General features: G+C 40.5%; 1 protein-coding gene across 2 annotated transcripts in view; it reads right to left on the bottom strand.

Moving 5' to 3' along the window:
• Window positions 1-17,191, bottom strand: part of LOC101468518 (myoferlin) — a 27,217-nt gene extending 10,026 nt beyond the window's left edge. The window contains exons 1-32 of one of the 2 annotated variants that reach the window (XM_004562383.5): window positions 16,982-17,191; window positions 16,355-16,410; window positions 15,986-16,077; window positions 11,749-11,857; window positions 11,552-11,645; window positions 11,266-11,429; window positions 10,788-10,916; window positions 10,526-10,588; window positions 10,398-10,448; window positions 10,278-10,308; window positions 9,710-9,825; window positions 9,447-9,573; window positions 7,650-7,753; window positions 7,466-7,534; window positions 7,256-7,299; window positions 6,541-6,623; window positions 6,285-6,323; window positions 5,867-5,991; window positions 5,645-5,758; window positions 4,967-5,144; window positions 4,755-4,879; window positions 4,489-4,598; window positions 3,196-3,388; window positions 2,789-2,944; window positions 2,549-2,680; window positions 2,268-2,431; window positions 1,524-1,638; window positions 1,245-1,347; window positions 1,025-1,167; window positions 608-778; window positions 295-388; window positions 119-196 (exon numbers count right to left, since the gene is read on the bottom strand). In XM_004562383.5, the coding sequence (XP_004562440.3) occupies window positions 119-196; window positions 295-388; window positions 608-778; window positions 1,025-1,167; window positions 1,245-1,347; window positions 1,524-1,638; window positions 2,268-2,431; window positions 2,549-2,680; window positions 2,789-2,944; window positions 3,196-3,388; window positions 4,489-4,598; window positions 4,755-4,879; window positions 4,967-5,144; window positions 5,645-5,758; window positions 5,867-5,991; window positions 6,285-6,323; window positions 6,541-6,623; window positions 7,256-7,299; window positions 7,466-7,534; window positions 7,650-7,753; window positions 9,447-9,573; window positions 9,710-9,825; window positions 10,278-10,308; window positions 10,398-10,448; window positions 10,526-10,588; window positions 10,788-10,916; window positions 11,266-11,429; window positions 11,552-11,645; window positions 11,749-11,857; window positions 15,986-16,077; window positions 16,355-16,410; window positions 16,982-17,069 (3,460 nt within the window). In that variant the 5' untranslated portion in view covers window positions 17,070-17,191. The remainder of the gene's footprint in view (window positions 1-118; window positions 197-294; window positions 389-607; window positions 779-1,024; window positions 1,168-1,244; window positions 1,348-1,523; window positions 1,639-2,267; window positions 2,432-2,548; window positions 2,681-2,788; window positions 2,945-3,195; window positions 3,389-4,488; window positions 4,599-4,754; window positions 4,880-4,966; window positions 5,145-5,644; window positions 5,759-5,866; window positions 5,992-6,284; window positions 6,324-6,540; window positions 6,624-7,255; window positions 7,300-7,465; window positions 7,535-7,649; window positions 7,754-9,446; window positions 9,574-9,709; window positions 9,826-10,277; window positions 10,309-10,397; window positions 10,449-10,525; window positions 10,589-10,787; window positions 10,917-11,265; window positions 11,430-11,551; window positions 11,646-11,748; window positions 11,858-15,985; window positions 16,078-16,354; window positions 16,411-16,981) is intronic. The other variant, XM_012922201.4, reaches the window with a different exon arrangement.

Here is a 17,191-nt window from a genome sequence, read left to right as displayed (position 1 = left end):
TTTTACCATTTTATTTAACAAAGGGCTTTTGCAGTGATACTTATTTAAGTTCAAATCTAAATCCACTCGAAGTCTTAGGTTTTATATGCATTAAATTTCATTCTTGATTTAATCTTACCAGAGAAACTATCTTTGTCCATGGAGGTCATGTTGCGTGCCTGATGGACGTAGACACGGAGATGGTACATATATGACCCTAAAGAGGAACACAACATGAATGAAGCGGACAGTCAAAAATCCTTCTATGCAAATGCGAAATGCATTCATATGTTCACTTGTATGTGCATCACTCACTGTCAAAGGAGCAGGACACAGTAGGCGTGTTGGCACCAAATAGCTTGGTAGCGTCACCCTTGGAATCTTTCTCGTTCTCCTCTGTGTCAATACCCTGCCAAGAAAACCAGCGAGTTATTACACATTCATATTTCACACGCTCCCAGGAACAAAGAAAACACACACACACATGACAGCTCTGTAGATGGGGTTAATTCATAAGCAAATATTTGGTGACTCAGCAAGATCAGGTTGACTTCCAGCTTTGTATAACATCCCATCCTCTCTGGCTTATTCTCGCACTATTACTACTATGCCATTTTCTCATTCTCACCAATGCTCCCTCCAGCTGGAAGATGGCAGCTGCTCCGAGGCGACTTTCCGGTGCCATTTTTCTCCTCCAGCGCCTTCGCCGAAACGTATCTGATGACCTCTCATTTCTGTGGAATTTCCAGCCAATCAGAGAAGAGAATTCCCAGCCCTCAGGGTTGCCTTGATCCCGTCTCTGCGTGCAAAAAGGGACTTGTAGTTAACAGGTAGAAACATTTGTTCTACCTGGATCTAAGAACTAAATTGAGCATAGCATTAGTTCAGGCAGGCCACCAAGTCAAACACAGCCACAGCCCTGGCAAATTATCTCATGTATGTGTCAATACGCATGGAAGTTGCAACTGTATTTTACAAAATTAGAATCAATTATAAAAGAAATGGCAAAGCAGTACATAGTCCTGCCCTACTGTGCAGTGCTGACCTCCACAGCTGTTCCTCCGGGGACTTTACTCCTCTTGCGGGGTCGAATCAGCCTTCTTCTGCGGTGAACGTGGTACATCTTCTCTGCAGGAACCCAGGACCGAGGCTTGTCATCTGGAGGAATGGTGACTCCATATTCCCAGCCTTTAAACACCAAAAATGTCCTTAGTTATATGGTTTAAATGTTTTTTTTAATTATGCTGTGAGGTGAGTGTCTGCACCTTGATCATCCACAGCTCTGTTGATATCCACAGTCCACTCATCCTCCCAGTTCCAACCTGGGGGACAATCAAACTCTGTAGGGTTGCGACTTTTCTCTCCATTCTGCACAACCAAAAAGAGTCACTTAGTGGTATATATATGCTTATAAATGTATCTATATTAAGAGTGTGGGATTATTATCTATTCCAGGCATTTGGGTGAGTCAGCAGTTAACGTGTATGGTTACATTAATGCCTCGATATTTGTTTATCAAGAAGAAAAGAAAACTGTGTTCTCACCACATCAGTGAAGGGTTCAGAAGCAGCCTTCCAGTCTCCACCTGGGAAGCGGGTCTCATTCTGGAAAACCTCATCCATGAATTCAGTGTGTCCTGCATCAGCTTCTGTTAGCAGACTGAATATGAAATAAGACTAAATATGAAAAGAGAATTCAACAATGAGAATATCTACCGTTGCAAACGTCAGTATCAAAAACACAAAACACGCGGCAACATCAGTGCACTGTAGCGTGTGTGCGTGTGGTGTGAAACACAAGTAAGCGTTTACATAGTTTGTCAAGCAGTGTTTACATGTTGGGAGTTTCCTAACCGATAAGTTAGCCTAACAAACCCTGTGCTCATCTTACTGAAAGTATGTGCTCCATATTATTACTGTTAGACTCACGTCTGACACCCTCCATCAAACAATGTTTGGGAGTTCTGTTTTTCCACTTTACTCTGCTTTTTTTGACAGCTAGAAGTTTGGGTATACAGTGAGAGGCAAAAATCGGCTGGTAACACTTGGAGTGCAGAATGAGTTCGCCTCTGAGTTTACAGATAGGTTAAAAAGATTACGTGAATGACTTCCGTCAGTTTGATACATTTCCATTAATTGACTGCTCTGTGGCATGAGGAGAATGTAAACATGAGAGAGTCCATGTGGCTTATTTCCTTCACACTGCACCACTCAGTGTTTACCAAGGTAAGGTAGTGGTGAAAACATCAAACAAATCCTGCTTAGATGACCAATTCCAATTACACTCACGCTTTCTCTGGATCAATGAACCACTCAGACTCCCACTCCCATCCTCTGGGTGGAATGAAGTACTCCTTTTTTAGCTTTAGTTTGCCGGTTACATCAGAAAACTTATGGCGCCCCACCAGTCCCGTAGTCCCCCACTTCCCGAACACCTGAGCCTGATTTTCGTACTGTAATACACAGGAAGACGGGCTTGGTTTTAGGAGCTGAGAACACTTGTAATAAGGCACATGTATTACAATGTAATACTTGTGTGTGAATCCCAGGTATGTGTGGGAGAAACATACCAGTTCGGCAAACACACTGAAGCTTCCCTCGGAGTATGAGCTGAACTTTTTCTCATGTGCAGACAGACCCAGCCACATGTTAACTCTAATCTGAACTGGCACCTTTAAGCCCTTGTTCTTGTCCATGGGGTACTGTGGAGATGGAGAATAAAAAGCATAGAAAAGCAGCTGATTACTACATAACATTCAAACATTTCTTTTATTTATTTAATTTGTCTGTTTTTGACAGTTCATGTGTACCTGTAAATACACAGTCTGTGTCTTGCCGCAATGCTGCCCACAGGCCTGCTCACTGAATGTAGAGTAGAGGATCTGATGAGCTGGGATGCGACTGCAGGCCACTCTTTTCTCACCCCGTAGCATCCAGATGATCACATCAGGCATGCTGATCTGGGGCTGGACACAGTTAGAAAAACCATGTGAACTTATGCAGTGCTTATGGAAAGACTGTGTATCATGCCTTAGCACACAGATTTGTCCAATAATTAGGATGAATGTCTTGCATTCTTTTGACATGTTACTGCATCACGAGGCTTTTGCATGACACAGTGTATATAATCAATGCTGTACAGATTCCTACAAATACTATTTTTCCTACTAATGCAATTTTTTTTTAAATCAAAGAAGCATTTTTTCTGTGTTTATACCTCTTCAGCCAGCGTTTTGAGCTTTTCTACCCAGGACTCCAAATCGGACAAAGTGTCACGGATCTCTCCGGCCTCCTCTCTCATGCGTCTGGCTCCATCTTTGATGCTGGTCAAAGCCCTGTCTCGCAGCTTCTTGATTTGGATGTCCAGAGTTGTCAGGTTGGAGTGGCCCTCGAGCTCAGGTGTTGGGAAACTCAAGGAAAGCAGACACAATCTTACTCATTTCAGCGCGGCCAAAAAAGTTAAATAATTAAGCAGTTAACGCTTCATAACTGAAGCCGGTTCTTTCTCAGCCTACTATCATCTTATATACTCAAAATCCTCTCAAGCAAATATGTGGCATATCTCAACTGTTATGAATTGCTGTCAAATTAAGACAGTGTTTTATGTAAAATCCTTTTCCCCCCCCATTTTTACCTAATATATAAATCATGTACTCTCAATAGTTTGTGTACTTCATGTAGGAATCAGGCCGAGTAGTCATTATACACTGCATGTTTCTTAGGCAGTAGGTCACTCTAGAGTTAAAAAAGGACCATGATCTCTAAACAGTTGCTACACATTAGAGATATGACACAGAGAATTCATTCACAAATTAATCTAAGCTAGTGAGTCTAAAGGGAAACTTTTCAAGTGTATGTATCCATAAAAAGTTACAATTTTTTTGAACAACCCTCCATGCTTATGTCTTATGACCAGTACTACCACATATCTAAGAGTGGCTATAGTAGAGGATAAATAAGACTTGAACTAAAAAATGCAATTCAAAACAGGTGAGATAAGTCACAGGTCCTTTGATAAATGGATTTTATACATACATATATATATATATATATATATATATATATATATATATATATATATATATATATATATATATATATATATATATATATATATATATATATATATATATATATACATAGGGAGGGTGAAGGTAACGGTGGTCCCCGTGGTAATCGGAGCACTAGGTGCGGTGACTCCCAAGCTAGGCGAGTGGCTCCAGCAGATCCCGGGAACAACATCGGAGATCTCTGTCCAGAAGAGCACAGTCCTGGGAACAGCTAAGATACTGCGCAGGACCCTCAAGCTCCCAGGCCTCTGGTAGAGGACCCGAGCTTGAAGGATAAACCGCCCGCATGGGCGTGCTGGGTGTTTTTTTTTTTTTTTTTTAATATATATATATATATATATATATATTTATTTATTTCTATTCAAGGGATCCATCCCGTGAATCACCAGGATGTACTTGTGCTTCATTTATTTGTATTTCTCACAACGTGCTCCATTTACCTTTCTAGGTCTTCAATCAGCTGATTGAGTAACTTCAGCCACACCTCAGCTAGCTGGTTGTCTGAGACTTTTGCCAAGATTGCCGTTTTAAATTCCTCCAAGTTTGATTGCTGCAACAACAAAACAGTGGTGAGGATTATGTTGGATTATGCTCCCACCTCACGGAGTTACAAACACATGTCAAACATTAGCAGAGCCGTTTCAAAGCAGGCTCTGTACAGGCCATGAATCCTAAACTCAACTGAAAGCATTCATTGCAGTATTACCAAGTGGTGAGTAATGTAGAGGATGATGTTGACGGAGTCCAGACGGTGGCTGATGTCCTCCCAGTATGAGGTAACCACAACCACTGGCTTAGTGTTTGCCCAGGGCAGGTAGTAATAATGATTACCTGGAGAAACATTACATGCCATTAAAAATCATGTGGTCATTCAGTGCTTGAGAACATCATGTATTCAGTGCAGATTTCACCACTCACCATCAAATATAGCACAACTATATTGTGTGGTGGAGGCCAGCGGTTTGCAGGTGGTGTCCAGTTTGTTGCCATAATTACCGATGCTGACCTCAAACTGGATTGGTTCTCCAGGTTCCTGAATCATTGAGGCGCTGTGGAAGACTGCACAGAGGCAGTATTTTCTCCTCCTCTGGTATTTCTGATTAAGGAGGAGACGCAGAACAGAGAAAGAGAGGTAGAAAGTTGTTGACTATAGGCTGTATATAAAAGATGGCCATAGCTTCTGGTCTTAAAAACTGAACCCAGCGCTAAAGGTGCCTTAAAAATGCATTCTTCCTAATGGAAAGCAGGGGGTGACTATTGGTTCCAAAAAGAAACCCAATTCTATGTCCATGAGAAGTCTCTGACCAAATTAGTCAGCCTTCCACACGATTCATTGGCTCATTAAACTTTTTTCTAAAGATCTTATGATTTCAATAACTAGCTTATAATCTTGTTGTTTATTTTCTAACTTATGGGCTCATTCAGAATAACATGGAAGATAAAGCAGGGTACGCCTTAAGCCAAGATTGACAAGTCACTCATATAAGGGTGATATCCAAATATGCATCCATCTTTTATATACAGTCTATGGTTTTGACCTATGAAAAAAGTAACAGGAAAAGTGAAAATTGAAACCAGCCACACGACAGCCAATACCTGTACCACCAGGACGTCATCACTGTGGATTTTGTCTACTGCTTTGTCTGCTTTCCCCTCTAGCTTAGTGGACAGCTCGACCAGAATCCTGCCTCTGTACGCCACGCCTTCTCCCTTTACAAGGACAACATAATGAAATCTTAAAAACCCAACAAAGGCGATTGAAGAAAAAGCATGAAAGAGAAATTCATAAGATAGCAGTTATCGTGTCTTCTCCACTACCTTGCCAAAATTGAGATCCTCATAGGGGTCTGGGAAGCCAGTGAACTCTCTGGGGCTGCCATACAAGTTGATATAACAGGGCCCAAACGCAGGCAGGAAGCCCACCTCAGACTCCCCTGAGTTACCTGGAGAGAGAAAATGGCAAAACAGTCAAGCTGATATAGTGAAGCAAAGTCAAGCTAAAGCGAAAGGTTTGATGCCACTAGGTGTTACTAGGTGACTATTGGAGGTGGCGGCTGGAGGCAGTGAATGGTGGGGCAAGCAGGTGCAGAGACTGTGACAGCAAAACATTCAATATGAAAACAGAGCAACGCACAGTTATATTGGCAACAGGGAACAAAGAAAGTTAGACATAATCAACATTGTAGCACGAGCGTCATGCGCTATGACCCATGCAACACAGAGCAAAAAGAGAAACCTTCATAAGACGCCGTTGCCCCATATTCTGGATGTTCCTCTATTCCAGGAGAAGAAAAGGACAAGTCGAGTACCATTTAGAAGGGAACACAATGAGGCACATTGGTATAATGCATTTTTCATACACTCATACAACAACATCTAGATATGTGAGATGAAGAAAAAATCAACTTCTCTGCTGACGTTTTAATTTAAAGCTAAAATGTTACGTCTTGGTCCTGTTTTCTGGGATAAAGTAGACATAAATAAATGATTACCTTCTATCTCTCCACCAGAGGAGGCTATGTTGGCCAGATTCAGGTACGTGGTGCCGATGGCATCATTTCCTGTCAAACGATCCCTGCAGTCACACATAATAACTTCAGGCCCAGTCCACACAAACATGCACACATAGACACATAGCCCGCACTCGTGCGATTAACTGTAAAATGACATGCAAATGTCACAGTGTATCTGCGGTGCTACGCTCTGCTTTGTCCACTACCACTATGAAGTAGGACATTGAACAATGGCTCACGTTTTATTGCTTTTTGTTGGAAGTTTTGGGATGTTTTCTGTTTTTTCTTCATTTTTTTCACAGTGGACTTTATTGCCCTCTCAGTATATTTTCAACACCTAACAGACTTTTTTCTAACCTTTTCCTCTGGCACTTTTTTTCTATCCAGCCTTCCTGGAGCCGAGTTATCTGACAGTTGCTTTTCTCAGAAACACACAATGATGACCCGAGAGTCAGTGCCAGCCGAGCATGTTATTCAGGGAAGGGTGTGGCTAGCACAGCATTATTCTCTTAAAGCTAGTATTAGGACAAGGATATGCACACACCTGCGTGCACACACACACTGACCACACTACACAAACTTTGTGCAATACTGTTTCAGCCAAAAGCAAGTGCCTCATATTTTCTTTAGTAATAATATAAAAAAAGAAGAAGAACAGAACATTACAGTTAAACCGTAATTGTATTTAACTTACCAATCAAACACCGTTAGTTTGACACGCTCACACATGGAGGGGAACTAGAGACACACGCACACACACACACACACACACACACACACACACACACACACACACACACACACACACACACACACACACACACACACACACACACAAAAAGCTTAAACACAGTAATTTCTCTGTTACTTTCTGCTATTTAGCTTTTATCTTAAGGAGCACTACCTTGACTTGAAGGTTCAGTACTTCGTTCCACTCTGGGTTGGCATTCGTCTCAATGATTTGTGTGCACAACTGGAGAGGCAGAATAACACACATCAGCATTTTTTTCTCTATAGGATAAGAATAAAAAAATCTAATTTTCTTAATCTAACATTATAGCCCAAAAAAAAGGAGGAAAATCGAGAACCTTTCTGCCAGCAAAGCTAGCCTCCAAAAAGGGATCCACCAGGTTTTTCTTGTTTGCTTCTCCTCCAAAAAGTTCTTTCAAATTCTGGACAAATGCATCATCCACTGTAGCAAGAAAACAGTTGTTAGGTAATAAATATATAATCTTAAATGCTTATATGCTGATTATTATTGGTTTATATGAGAGAGACCCAGACTTCAGTGTAAAACTAGGTTACAGGCTGACCAGAAACTGCATGTTTTTGTAGAATATGAGCTCCAGACAGAGTGAAACTAAGTTCAGACAGAAGGGTGACAGGTTGCCCTCTCAACAGACTTTAGAAAGAGGAGGTTATTGCAAGCTGCACAGGAAGTTTTAGTGCACAGGCATATCAATAAAATCAGACACAGAAAAGAGGAACTGAATAGAAGAAGTGTTGTGTGTAATGAACAGAGATGGGCAGTAACGCGTTACTGTAATCTGATTACTTTTTTCAGGTAACGAGTAAAGTAAGGGATTACTATTGCAAAAACGGTAATTAGATTACCGTTACTTTCCCGTAGGAACGCTGCATTACTGCGTTACTAAAACCGTGATTTTTTTTGCGAGAATGTCTCATGACAGTGACGTAAGCGAGTGCGATGTTCGTGACAACAGCTGTCTGCAGATCAACAATGGATCATATATCAAGTGCGGGAGAGAGTATGAGCGTGCAGCGTTTAAAGCGTGGAAGTACTGACCTTACTTTAAGTTTGATTCCATAAAAAGTGACAAAAACATTAGCGTCCATCGTGCGTGGGAAGAAAACTTCTTTTTACAGCGAAAAAAACCCCCTAAACTTCCAAGCAAGCACCGAGTGCGCTACGACGTAATGGGAAATTCACAGAGAAACTCGCGGATTCTTCCACTGACCGCTGCGGCACACCTGCACCAGGGTAAATCTCCGCCTACCTCACTCCTGCTTTACAGGTGAAAATAGAGCAAAAGGACCGCTAGTCTTTGATTTTATTTATTCTCTGCTGTGTTTTACTTGCATCTATTTGAAAGACTGAGTGTAAACACTTTTTATGTGCTGGAATGTGCAGAAAATAGGTTTAAATATTAAACAAATTTCTTCCAGTCAGAGAGTGTTGCATATAATTAAATTTTTGCTTGATGCATAAAGTTAAAAGATTAAAACTAATAAAACAAGTTTTAAAAAGGGACTTTTCCATTTGATTACATTTTGTATGATGGATTGTAGAAAAAGTAGAATTGGGCTGAGAGATCTATCGCTTTATCACCTATTCAGGTTGTAAATCGTGTTTTTAAAAAGTAACTAAGTAACTAAGTGATTAATTACTTTTGAAAATAAGGAATCAGTAAAGTAACGGGATTACTTTTTTGGGGAAGTAATCAGTAATTAGTTACTGATTACTTTTTTCAAGTAACTTGACCAACACTGGTAATGAAACTGTGTGTGACGTATGTGACGTCGAGAGGTACATAAATAACCTGGCTTCCTGTTTTCTGTTTGAGACTGGCTGATGTGAGCAGGCGTTTCTGTGTGTGCTCAGTCTCCATATCCCGGGATATGTAAATAAAGATCATTTTTTAAAGTAAAAGACCACTTTTGAGCTGTGTCTTTTTGGCCCTAAGAATCAAAAGAACCGTTTTTAACACAGTGCAAGAAAGAATCAGTCTTAATTTATTTAAGACAATAAAAACATCAGTTTAATAGGGTTAACAAGGAGAACTAAACTTCATTTTATTATGATTTAAATGACCAGTCGGTTTGGTATAAATGCAGAGTGAATGCTGATCTAGATCTGCTCTTACTCTGGGGAATGTCCTCAGCTCTGAACACCTTCAGTGACAGCGTGGCCCATCTAAGAGTCACGCCCGCTGGAAGCAGCAGATTACTCTCTATGTCATCATGGTCATCATTGGACTCTCTCTTTTCCACCTGCAGCGTTTGAGGCAGAACAAAGAAAGAATGCATGAGAGAAAGCGAATCGTGTAAGCAGCCTATTTACATTGTGGAGGAGGAAGCAAAGAGCTGCAGTCAAAGTCCTCTGAGAGCTGCAGCTCATCGGTCATACCGGAGGATCATCGCCAGTCCCGACAACAAAGAGGCTGACTTTCAGGTAGCCTTTAGCCCCAGAGCTGGAGTCATCTAGGTCATTCAAAAGGATCCACTTCCTCATGACACAATGGGCTGTAAAAGGACCACACACATAAAAATACCACATAGGATAAACAGACTTTACTAGGGCACCATCAGGGAGAGTGTGTGGAGAAGTTAAAAAGCACTTCAGACTTTGTAACTTTGAAAAAATCTCAGAAAAAGTAAAAGAAAATTAGTTTTCAGCATTTTAGATGTGGAGACATTAAATAACATAGTGGTTACTAAATCTGGCACAAGCTTTTTGGCCCCTTGTTGGCACCAGTAACACAATACTGACATTTTGCCTACAAAGTTGTAATTGGTCTTAGTTTTTTGTCTTGATTTTGACCTTTAAACTGGTCACTTTGTCTAAGATTTTCTCCTCCACCATGCACCATGCGACACTGACAGCAGCCCACTGCATTATGATCTCCACAAAATAAACTAAAGTACCGTCTGTGTGGATGCAAATGACACTCAAATCTGTGGTTGAACCAGCTTACCTGGCTCATCATAAACATAACCAACGTCCACCTGTTTGAGAGAATAAGATGAGATTAGCCAGACTTGTTTGTCATTTTAGATGTTTCAGCATTTTGTATGGAGGAGAGTAGACCGGGTACCTTGAATTCTCCCATAAGACTGTCAGCCCTCAGTGAACAGGAGTTATACACCTGCAGAGAAGAGTGCAACCATCAGCAGGTGGTATAAATGCTAACAGAGGACTTCAACATTTCCTATTAATACTAACCCGAAAACTAATGTTCTCATCAAACAGATCGGACGGTAACATGTGGACATTGTAGAAGAATATCTGCAAAAAAGGAAAAAGGAAAAAAACATCATACAAGGTTCAAACAAAGCAAAACATTTCACATCTCTGTAGAATCTGGTGTGGCATGTTTGGATAGACTCGACTTTAATTAGTTATAATGAGATTGATAGAATAAGAAAAATATTTTTATCCATATCTGAGTTTTGTGTAGTCACTCTGTGCAAATAAATGGCAGTACCTCATCGAAGAAGGGGTTGTTTCCCCTCTTAATCCTGGTCCTGTGGGTGTGCCCACAAACGTAAACCTTGACTACTGGTTTGATGTTGTTGCCAGGCAACTGACGGGCCTCGATGATCCGGACTCGAATCTGAGAGACAGAATGAGGGAGGATAAATTTACAGGTACACCACACAAGAAGCCTTTTGACTTCAGACCTGCCTTAATTCTTCGTGGTACAGATTTAACAAGGTGCTGAAAATATTCCTCACAGATTTTTGTCTGAGGAATATATATCTTGTCTATAAACAATCTTCTCCCATGAACATAGAATCAATGCACTGTACAAATTTGTACACCACCAACTACATAAATATTTTAGTAACATCTCACTCATGAAGGGCTTAATTTAAAGTTCACGATCCTCGTGTTCTGATCCTCACCAGCACATCCAAAGTTTTTTTCTGCAGTTATTGATCTTTATTGATAATCAAACTGACCTGAAAGTCCTGAGGTTTATTTGCAAGTCGATATCGACTCTGTGCCCTGGCCACACCCCGACGAAGATTAACCGACTGACCACCGGATGGGGACGTCCCTGCAGGGCCGCTTTGGCTCCCATCTGGAAGAGTTCCATTGCCCTCCTCGCCGCCACCACCACCTCCTAAAAAGCACAAAGACAGGGCGATCACAGGTCAAATACCTGACAAACCTCTAAAAAAATGTAATACCCTCAGTAGACACATGCTCTATTGTGCAGTATTACTGGAAATTACATAAACATACCAGCATCCACTGTAGTTTCTCCTGACTGAGGATCATTGGGGTTTGGTACAGCGTTTGCTGGAGCATCATAGCCGACCAAAAGATTGATTGTTGCCTGAAAGGAAATTATTGGCTAGTCTTCTATTTTAAATATATATTTTTTATGAAATTATATTTTGCTTATATTTTTGAGTTCATATCAAAGGATGAAAACTTACTCCAATATTCTGTCCACTTTCACTGACCAGGGGAACATTTTTACACGGCAGTGATCTCGCTTGACCTGAAGCGAGGTCTTTCAAATAGATTTTAGCAGACCCGAGGAATCTATTGGAAAAAAACAAACAGTGTCAGACAGCATACTTTTCAATACATACAACACACACACAACTTGGAGGACTTTGCCGGGTGACCATTCTGTTTCAATGTCCTGATTGAATCGGGCAAAACATGTGCTACCATTTTAGTCGGCAAATTTACCAGTAATCAGATTACACAGATTACACAAAAATTAAAAGCTGCATGTGTGCACAGTGAAGTCTACATTCACACAAAAAGCCATGGAGAAGGTCACCACCCAGAGCTAACAAACCATACTTGTTCAGATGCACAAACACAACACTATGAGCTACCACACACTCAATACTACCAGCCTCTGTTTTAAACAGCAACAACTTTCTGCACCGAGGACGGAAATGAATTAACGCTTCCTATTTGGGAGACCTTTAAAAAGTGGGAGTGATAAAGTTTAAACTTCCAAATAATAATAAATGAATAACACAATACAACTCTACAGTATTAAAATGTGCAAAACACCACTGCCATATGTATCATGCAATGATCGAATAAAACAGGTTTTCTGATAAATCTCATGCGTCTTTGAAGGCATCAAACATCTACTAAAAGTAATATTACTTACAGCATTACCCAATTATTTCATCTCCAAAGTCAAGTAATTATTAACCCGATTAATGTTCCTTGGGAAAAACAGAATTGTGTTCCTCAGTTAACGTGTCCTTTAATGTTTTAAAGAAAACAAATCAAATGAAACTATGTGAGCTGTGAGCTATGTGAGCTATGCCCAAAACACCAGTGTCACACAGTGTATCTCAGCATTTCCAGCATTGTCCTTTCATTGCTTATTGTGTCTGTGTCTGCCTTGGCGCGCAGTCAAAAACTACACTGTTTCCTGTTTATCTTGCTTATTCTTTCACAATTACAAGAAATTTGACAGCAACTACTAAAACTGCAAAACTTGCAACTAAATGTATAAAAGGCCAGAATTTCAAACCCATGTTTTCTCCTCCTGATATAGACAGAGAAAACATTACTGTGTCCAAAAGGAATACAGCTAACCCAATGGAGTGTTATGAACTAAGTTGTCTCTCTTTGGGTGGACACTCATTTTATTTTGGCAGCATTCCTGGCGGAGGAATTCCTGCAACATAAACTTGCTGCTGACCTACATCTGACACCAAAGGCTACAGCATTTAAACATCTCGTGTGAAAGAGATTTAAATATACTACTATCCATGCACTATAATAGTGTACTCAAAAAACCTCAGCAGTGAGTGTGACATGGTGATACGATGAGCAGTAACTTAACTTGTCGAGATGACTTTAGGACACTGTACAAATACTTGGACAGAATTTATTGTGGGGAGGAGATCCAGTCATTATTCCACATGAGGAAGGAGACCAACACTGGTACTCCCTAGACATTCAGTGACTCATGAAACTGGCATTTAACCTCATATTAAACCAGCCCTTTTTGTGTATTTTATTACACAACAGAATTTAAAGCTCTATCAAATAGTGTTTCCAAGCAGGAAGAGCCTGTGTTAGAGCTATACCTTGCATAGCCTGACCAAAATCTCTCGACAAATGAAGGCCATTCAGCGGAGAGTTTGACATGGTTCAGCACATGACTTTGCATATCTGCTGTTTTTAGAACATTCAAATACTAAGTAGTGCCGTACTAACTGTGTTAGCGTCCTCACTGAGCAGTGGGAAAATCATTAGAGCCCTGGTGTAAGTGCAGAGTAGGGAAATTATACCTGGAGTGCCAACTTCCCATTTAAACAAATAACAACCAGCAGACTTTGTGACCATTGTCGAGGCTTGGTGATGTCATGTTCAAAATATTGCTCTCGCCTACATGCAGGATAAAATCTGAACTCATACTGAGTTATTATTGTAATAACTCAGGGTTTTTTTCCACTTTGTCAGGATGTTAAATTTTTCTAAGAATACAAATATACAAGGGTGCCTCTGACACAATGACGTTCTCACTTATATCAGTTCAATCACTATAATTAACTATGTGTTAACGGGAATGAGTGACTTACAGTACAAATAACCTTGAATGTCTGCCACCCACCCTCTGTCAACATTCATTTCCCTTTGCACGACTGCTCGGCTTTGAAATATTGCGGCTCATCTGAGATACATTTGTGACAAGAGTGTGAAAATCACCCATGTTGCACTTAAAAAGCTTAAAAGCCCAGAAATATCTTTCATCGGCAAGTGAAAAGTGGTTTGAAATATTTGCACAGACCAACAGGAAATGAGACTACTTAAGCGTTTGATATGAAAGAATTCCCTCAGCCAAAAACTGTGACAAACTGGAAATCTCTGCATTTCAAATATACAGTCAAATTTTATACGCTTACATTTTAATTTTTTTATTGTCGAGTCATGAACCATTCAGTGATTTCTAAAAGCCTACAGCTCTATTTGAGCCTCAACTGCATAACAGGGGAAATGAAAAGTTCTATCAGGGATGGATGCAAAGCAGGTAAAGGGAGGATAGTTAAGACCACAAGCTTTCAAATGGACTTCAAAGGTAAGTTATTAACCAGAAGCTGTGGAAAACAGTGTCGCAGTTACAACGAAATATGCTGTAGATATTCATTGTCTGCAGGGTATGAACTATGATGGCTGTTGATACTTGGACTCTTTTTTTCTTCAGTTTCATGTTAAAGACTGCATCGCTGTTTGCACTGGGAGACTTTATCCCACAATCTTCTGATTCCTCACAAAATCAAATTAGTCAGGAAGAATGCGTATTTTCCTCCCTCCTGTTGCTACAGCGACAGGGAATACCCATAACAGTATCTGCAAAGCTATCTGAGAAGGACAAATCCTCCTCTGCTTCCACTCTGTAGCTCTTTAGAGAGTGTGTCAGACGGCCAGCTCAGTGGAAAACTTTACTCTGTATGGAGACACATTTGCAAAGCCCCTCCTTCAGTTATGACTGTCCCATGCACAAGGGAAACTTTTACTCAGTTTAGCACATATGTGTGCATAAATCCACAGGAAATCCATCTCAGGACTGACATGTTTCATACAAAACAAGAACTTTTAGCATCATCGGTTTTCTTAGCATAAAAAAGACCTTGATCGTGATAATTAGTGATGTTGGGGAAACATTCCTTGTGGTTGGCCTGAATCAGTCCCATATGGGATTCTGGCTTTAGCTGGAAGTGAAAACCTTTTAGCGTATTTTTGGAGCAGGTTCAGGCTTTTTTTGGCATTACAGCACATCTCACTCAGACAGTATTAAAATAGCTCATACCACTACATCTACTACAACAACTCCACATTAGCTTTGAGAATTTTCTTTGTTCTCTATCACACTGTGCTACACAAATCTCAAAGACGGGGGAAAAAAAGACATCCATTGTTGCACAAGAAGGCATCCCACACAGCTCTGCAAGTCTCAGCATGGCAAGAAGGGTGTAGCAGGCTGAGGGGGTTGGAAAAAACGAACTACATAGCTGCAATATTGAGTTATTATGAACACATCAAACTTCTTTTTGTTTATATTGGTGTGTCCTTGTTCTGACACACACACACACGCACACACAATATGTTGATGCTGTTATGTTGTTCTGATCCTGCTTCTAAGCAACTGGTAGTAGCAGCCTGTGACATGTGCAAATAGCAGGTAGCCCATGCACAGCTCAAGCTATGATGGCTCTGCAGTAAGCGAATAATCAGTTTCTTAAAAGCAACATAAAAGAAAACGGGACACACACCTCTACCTGTGTTGACTAATCTGCTACCTGACTAAACAGGCTCAATTCTTACAAGCTCCTGTTTCAGACAATACTAAGCTTGTATTGTAATTCAGTAAGGTGAGGCAAAGCTTTTAATAATAATAATAGATACTTTATTGATCCCCATGGGGAATTTACTTGTTTTTCTCTGCATTTGACCCATTCACTCAGTGAAGCAGTGGGCAGCCCACTAAGCAGGCGCCCGGGGAGCAGTGTGTAGGGACGGTACCTTGCTCAGGGGTACCTCAGGGTAGCCGTTAAGTGGATTCGAACCGCCGACCTTCCGATCATGGGGCGACCACTTTACCTACTGAGCTATCCCTGCCCCACTTTTCATGACTTGTTGCACAAAGCTGAGAGGGGATCTCAGCTTCCAGGCATGCAGTGTACTTACTTATCTTTCCCAATAGTTTCATAGTCTTTCACAATCACGTCGATGAAGGAGCTGGAGTCCAGTGCCTTGCCTTTTAGATCAAATTCAACCAACTACAAGCGAACAAATGTGAGAAAAGCATGCCATCAGATACAGAACCTAAACTGCTGTCATGTCTTAAATAAGCACATTTTATCAAGGAACAAGATATATATTACAGATAATCATACATGTGTGTATGTTAGCCATGTGGTGTGTGGGACTGCAATTGCAGTATGGAAAGTTTGCATTAAGTATTGCTACATTCCTGGCAATTCATCTTAAAAAATAATAAAAACAGGTAAAAGGGAGTGAAGTATTGCAGAGTGTTTCTTTGTCTGTGTGATTTACCTCATTCCACACTGGATTCAACTCTTTGTCAATCGATTTTGTTTTCTTCTTGTCATCTGAAAGGGGAACACATTTTTTTTCCTTAATGCTCCCTTTTTATTGAAAAGTTAAGAAAAGTAACATTCACATCTTATTGTTTTAAATCAAATGACACGGTACCTTTATAGCAACAGCAATGCTAGGATCAGTACTGTAAGTCAGTACTGTGTCTGCTCTGTCTTGTGCAGAACTGTCATATATGATTTTAATTCTGTGGCTGAAGCCAACTTTGAGTACAGACTCAAACTTGTCTGTTCACTTCTTTGCCCAAGTTCATTTCACTGTATCACACACATGCAAACAAGTCACTCCCCAGCTATGCGTCAGGAAATTAAATTATTCTTGGATTAAAAAAAAAAAAAGCACTTTTGTTTTTTAACATTTGTAATCTGGCCAGTTCATCTGATGAGCTCAGCAGCACCTCTGTACCTCAGCTACCACAAACCAGATGAAAGAATATTAAATTAGATGCCTAAAAAACTTCAAGCCCTGCAACAATCACTATTACAAATTATTAGGCAACATTTACTTTTTACTGAAGACAAGAACACACCCAAACTGTTTTACGTGTAGAGAAAAGAGACCTACCTCTAAAAATCACAGTGGTAATTGGATCAGGAACTCCAAGGGTCTTTTTAGGTAGACCCTTAGCCGACTCTACTACAACCCGCAACATGACACCAAATGAGTTTAAATGAAAAGAAAACTAAACTAATCAGTTTAAAAGAAGAAATGTCCACGCAAGACCGACATCCTCACGGCCCCATCACAGAAGCTGTCAGGGCAGGGCTGACAAAG

Source organism: Maylandia zebra, linkage group LG8 (genome assembly GCF_041146795.1).
Source record: "Maylandia zebra isolate NMK-2024a linkage group LG8, Mzebra_GT3a, whole genome shotgun sequence".
In the NCBI taxonomy this organism is placed as follows: Eukaryota; Metazoa; Chordata; class Actinopteri; order Cichliformes; family Cichlidae; genus Maylandia; species Maylandia zebra.
The sequence above is the reverse complement of the archived record's forward strand: the minus strand, read 5'-3'. Positions and strand labels throughout refer to the sequence as shown.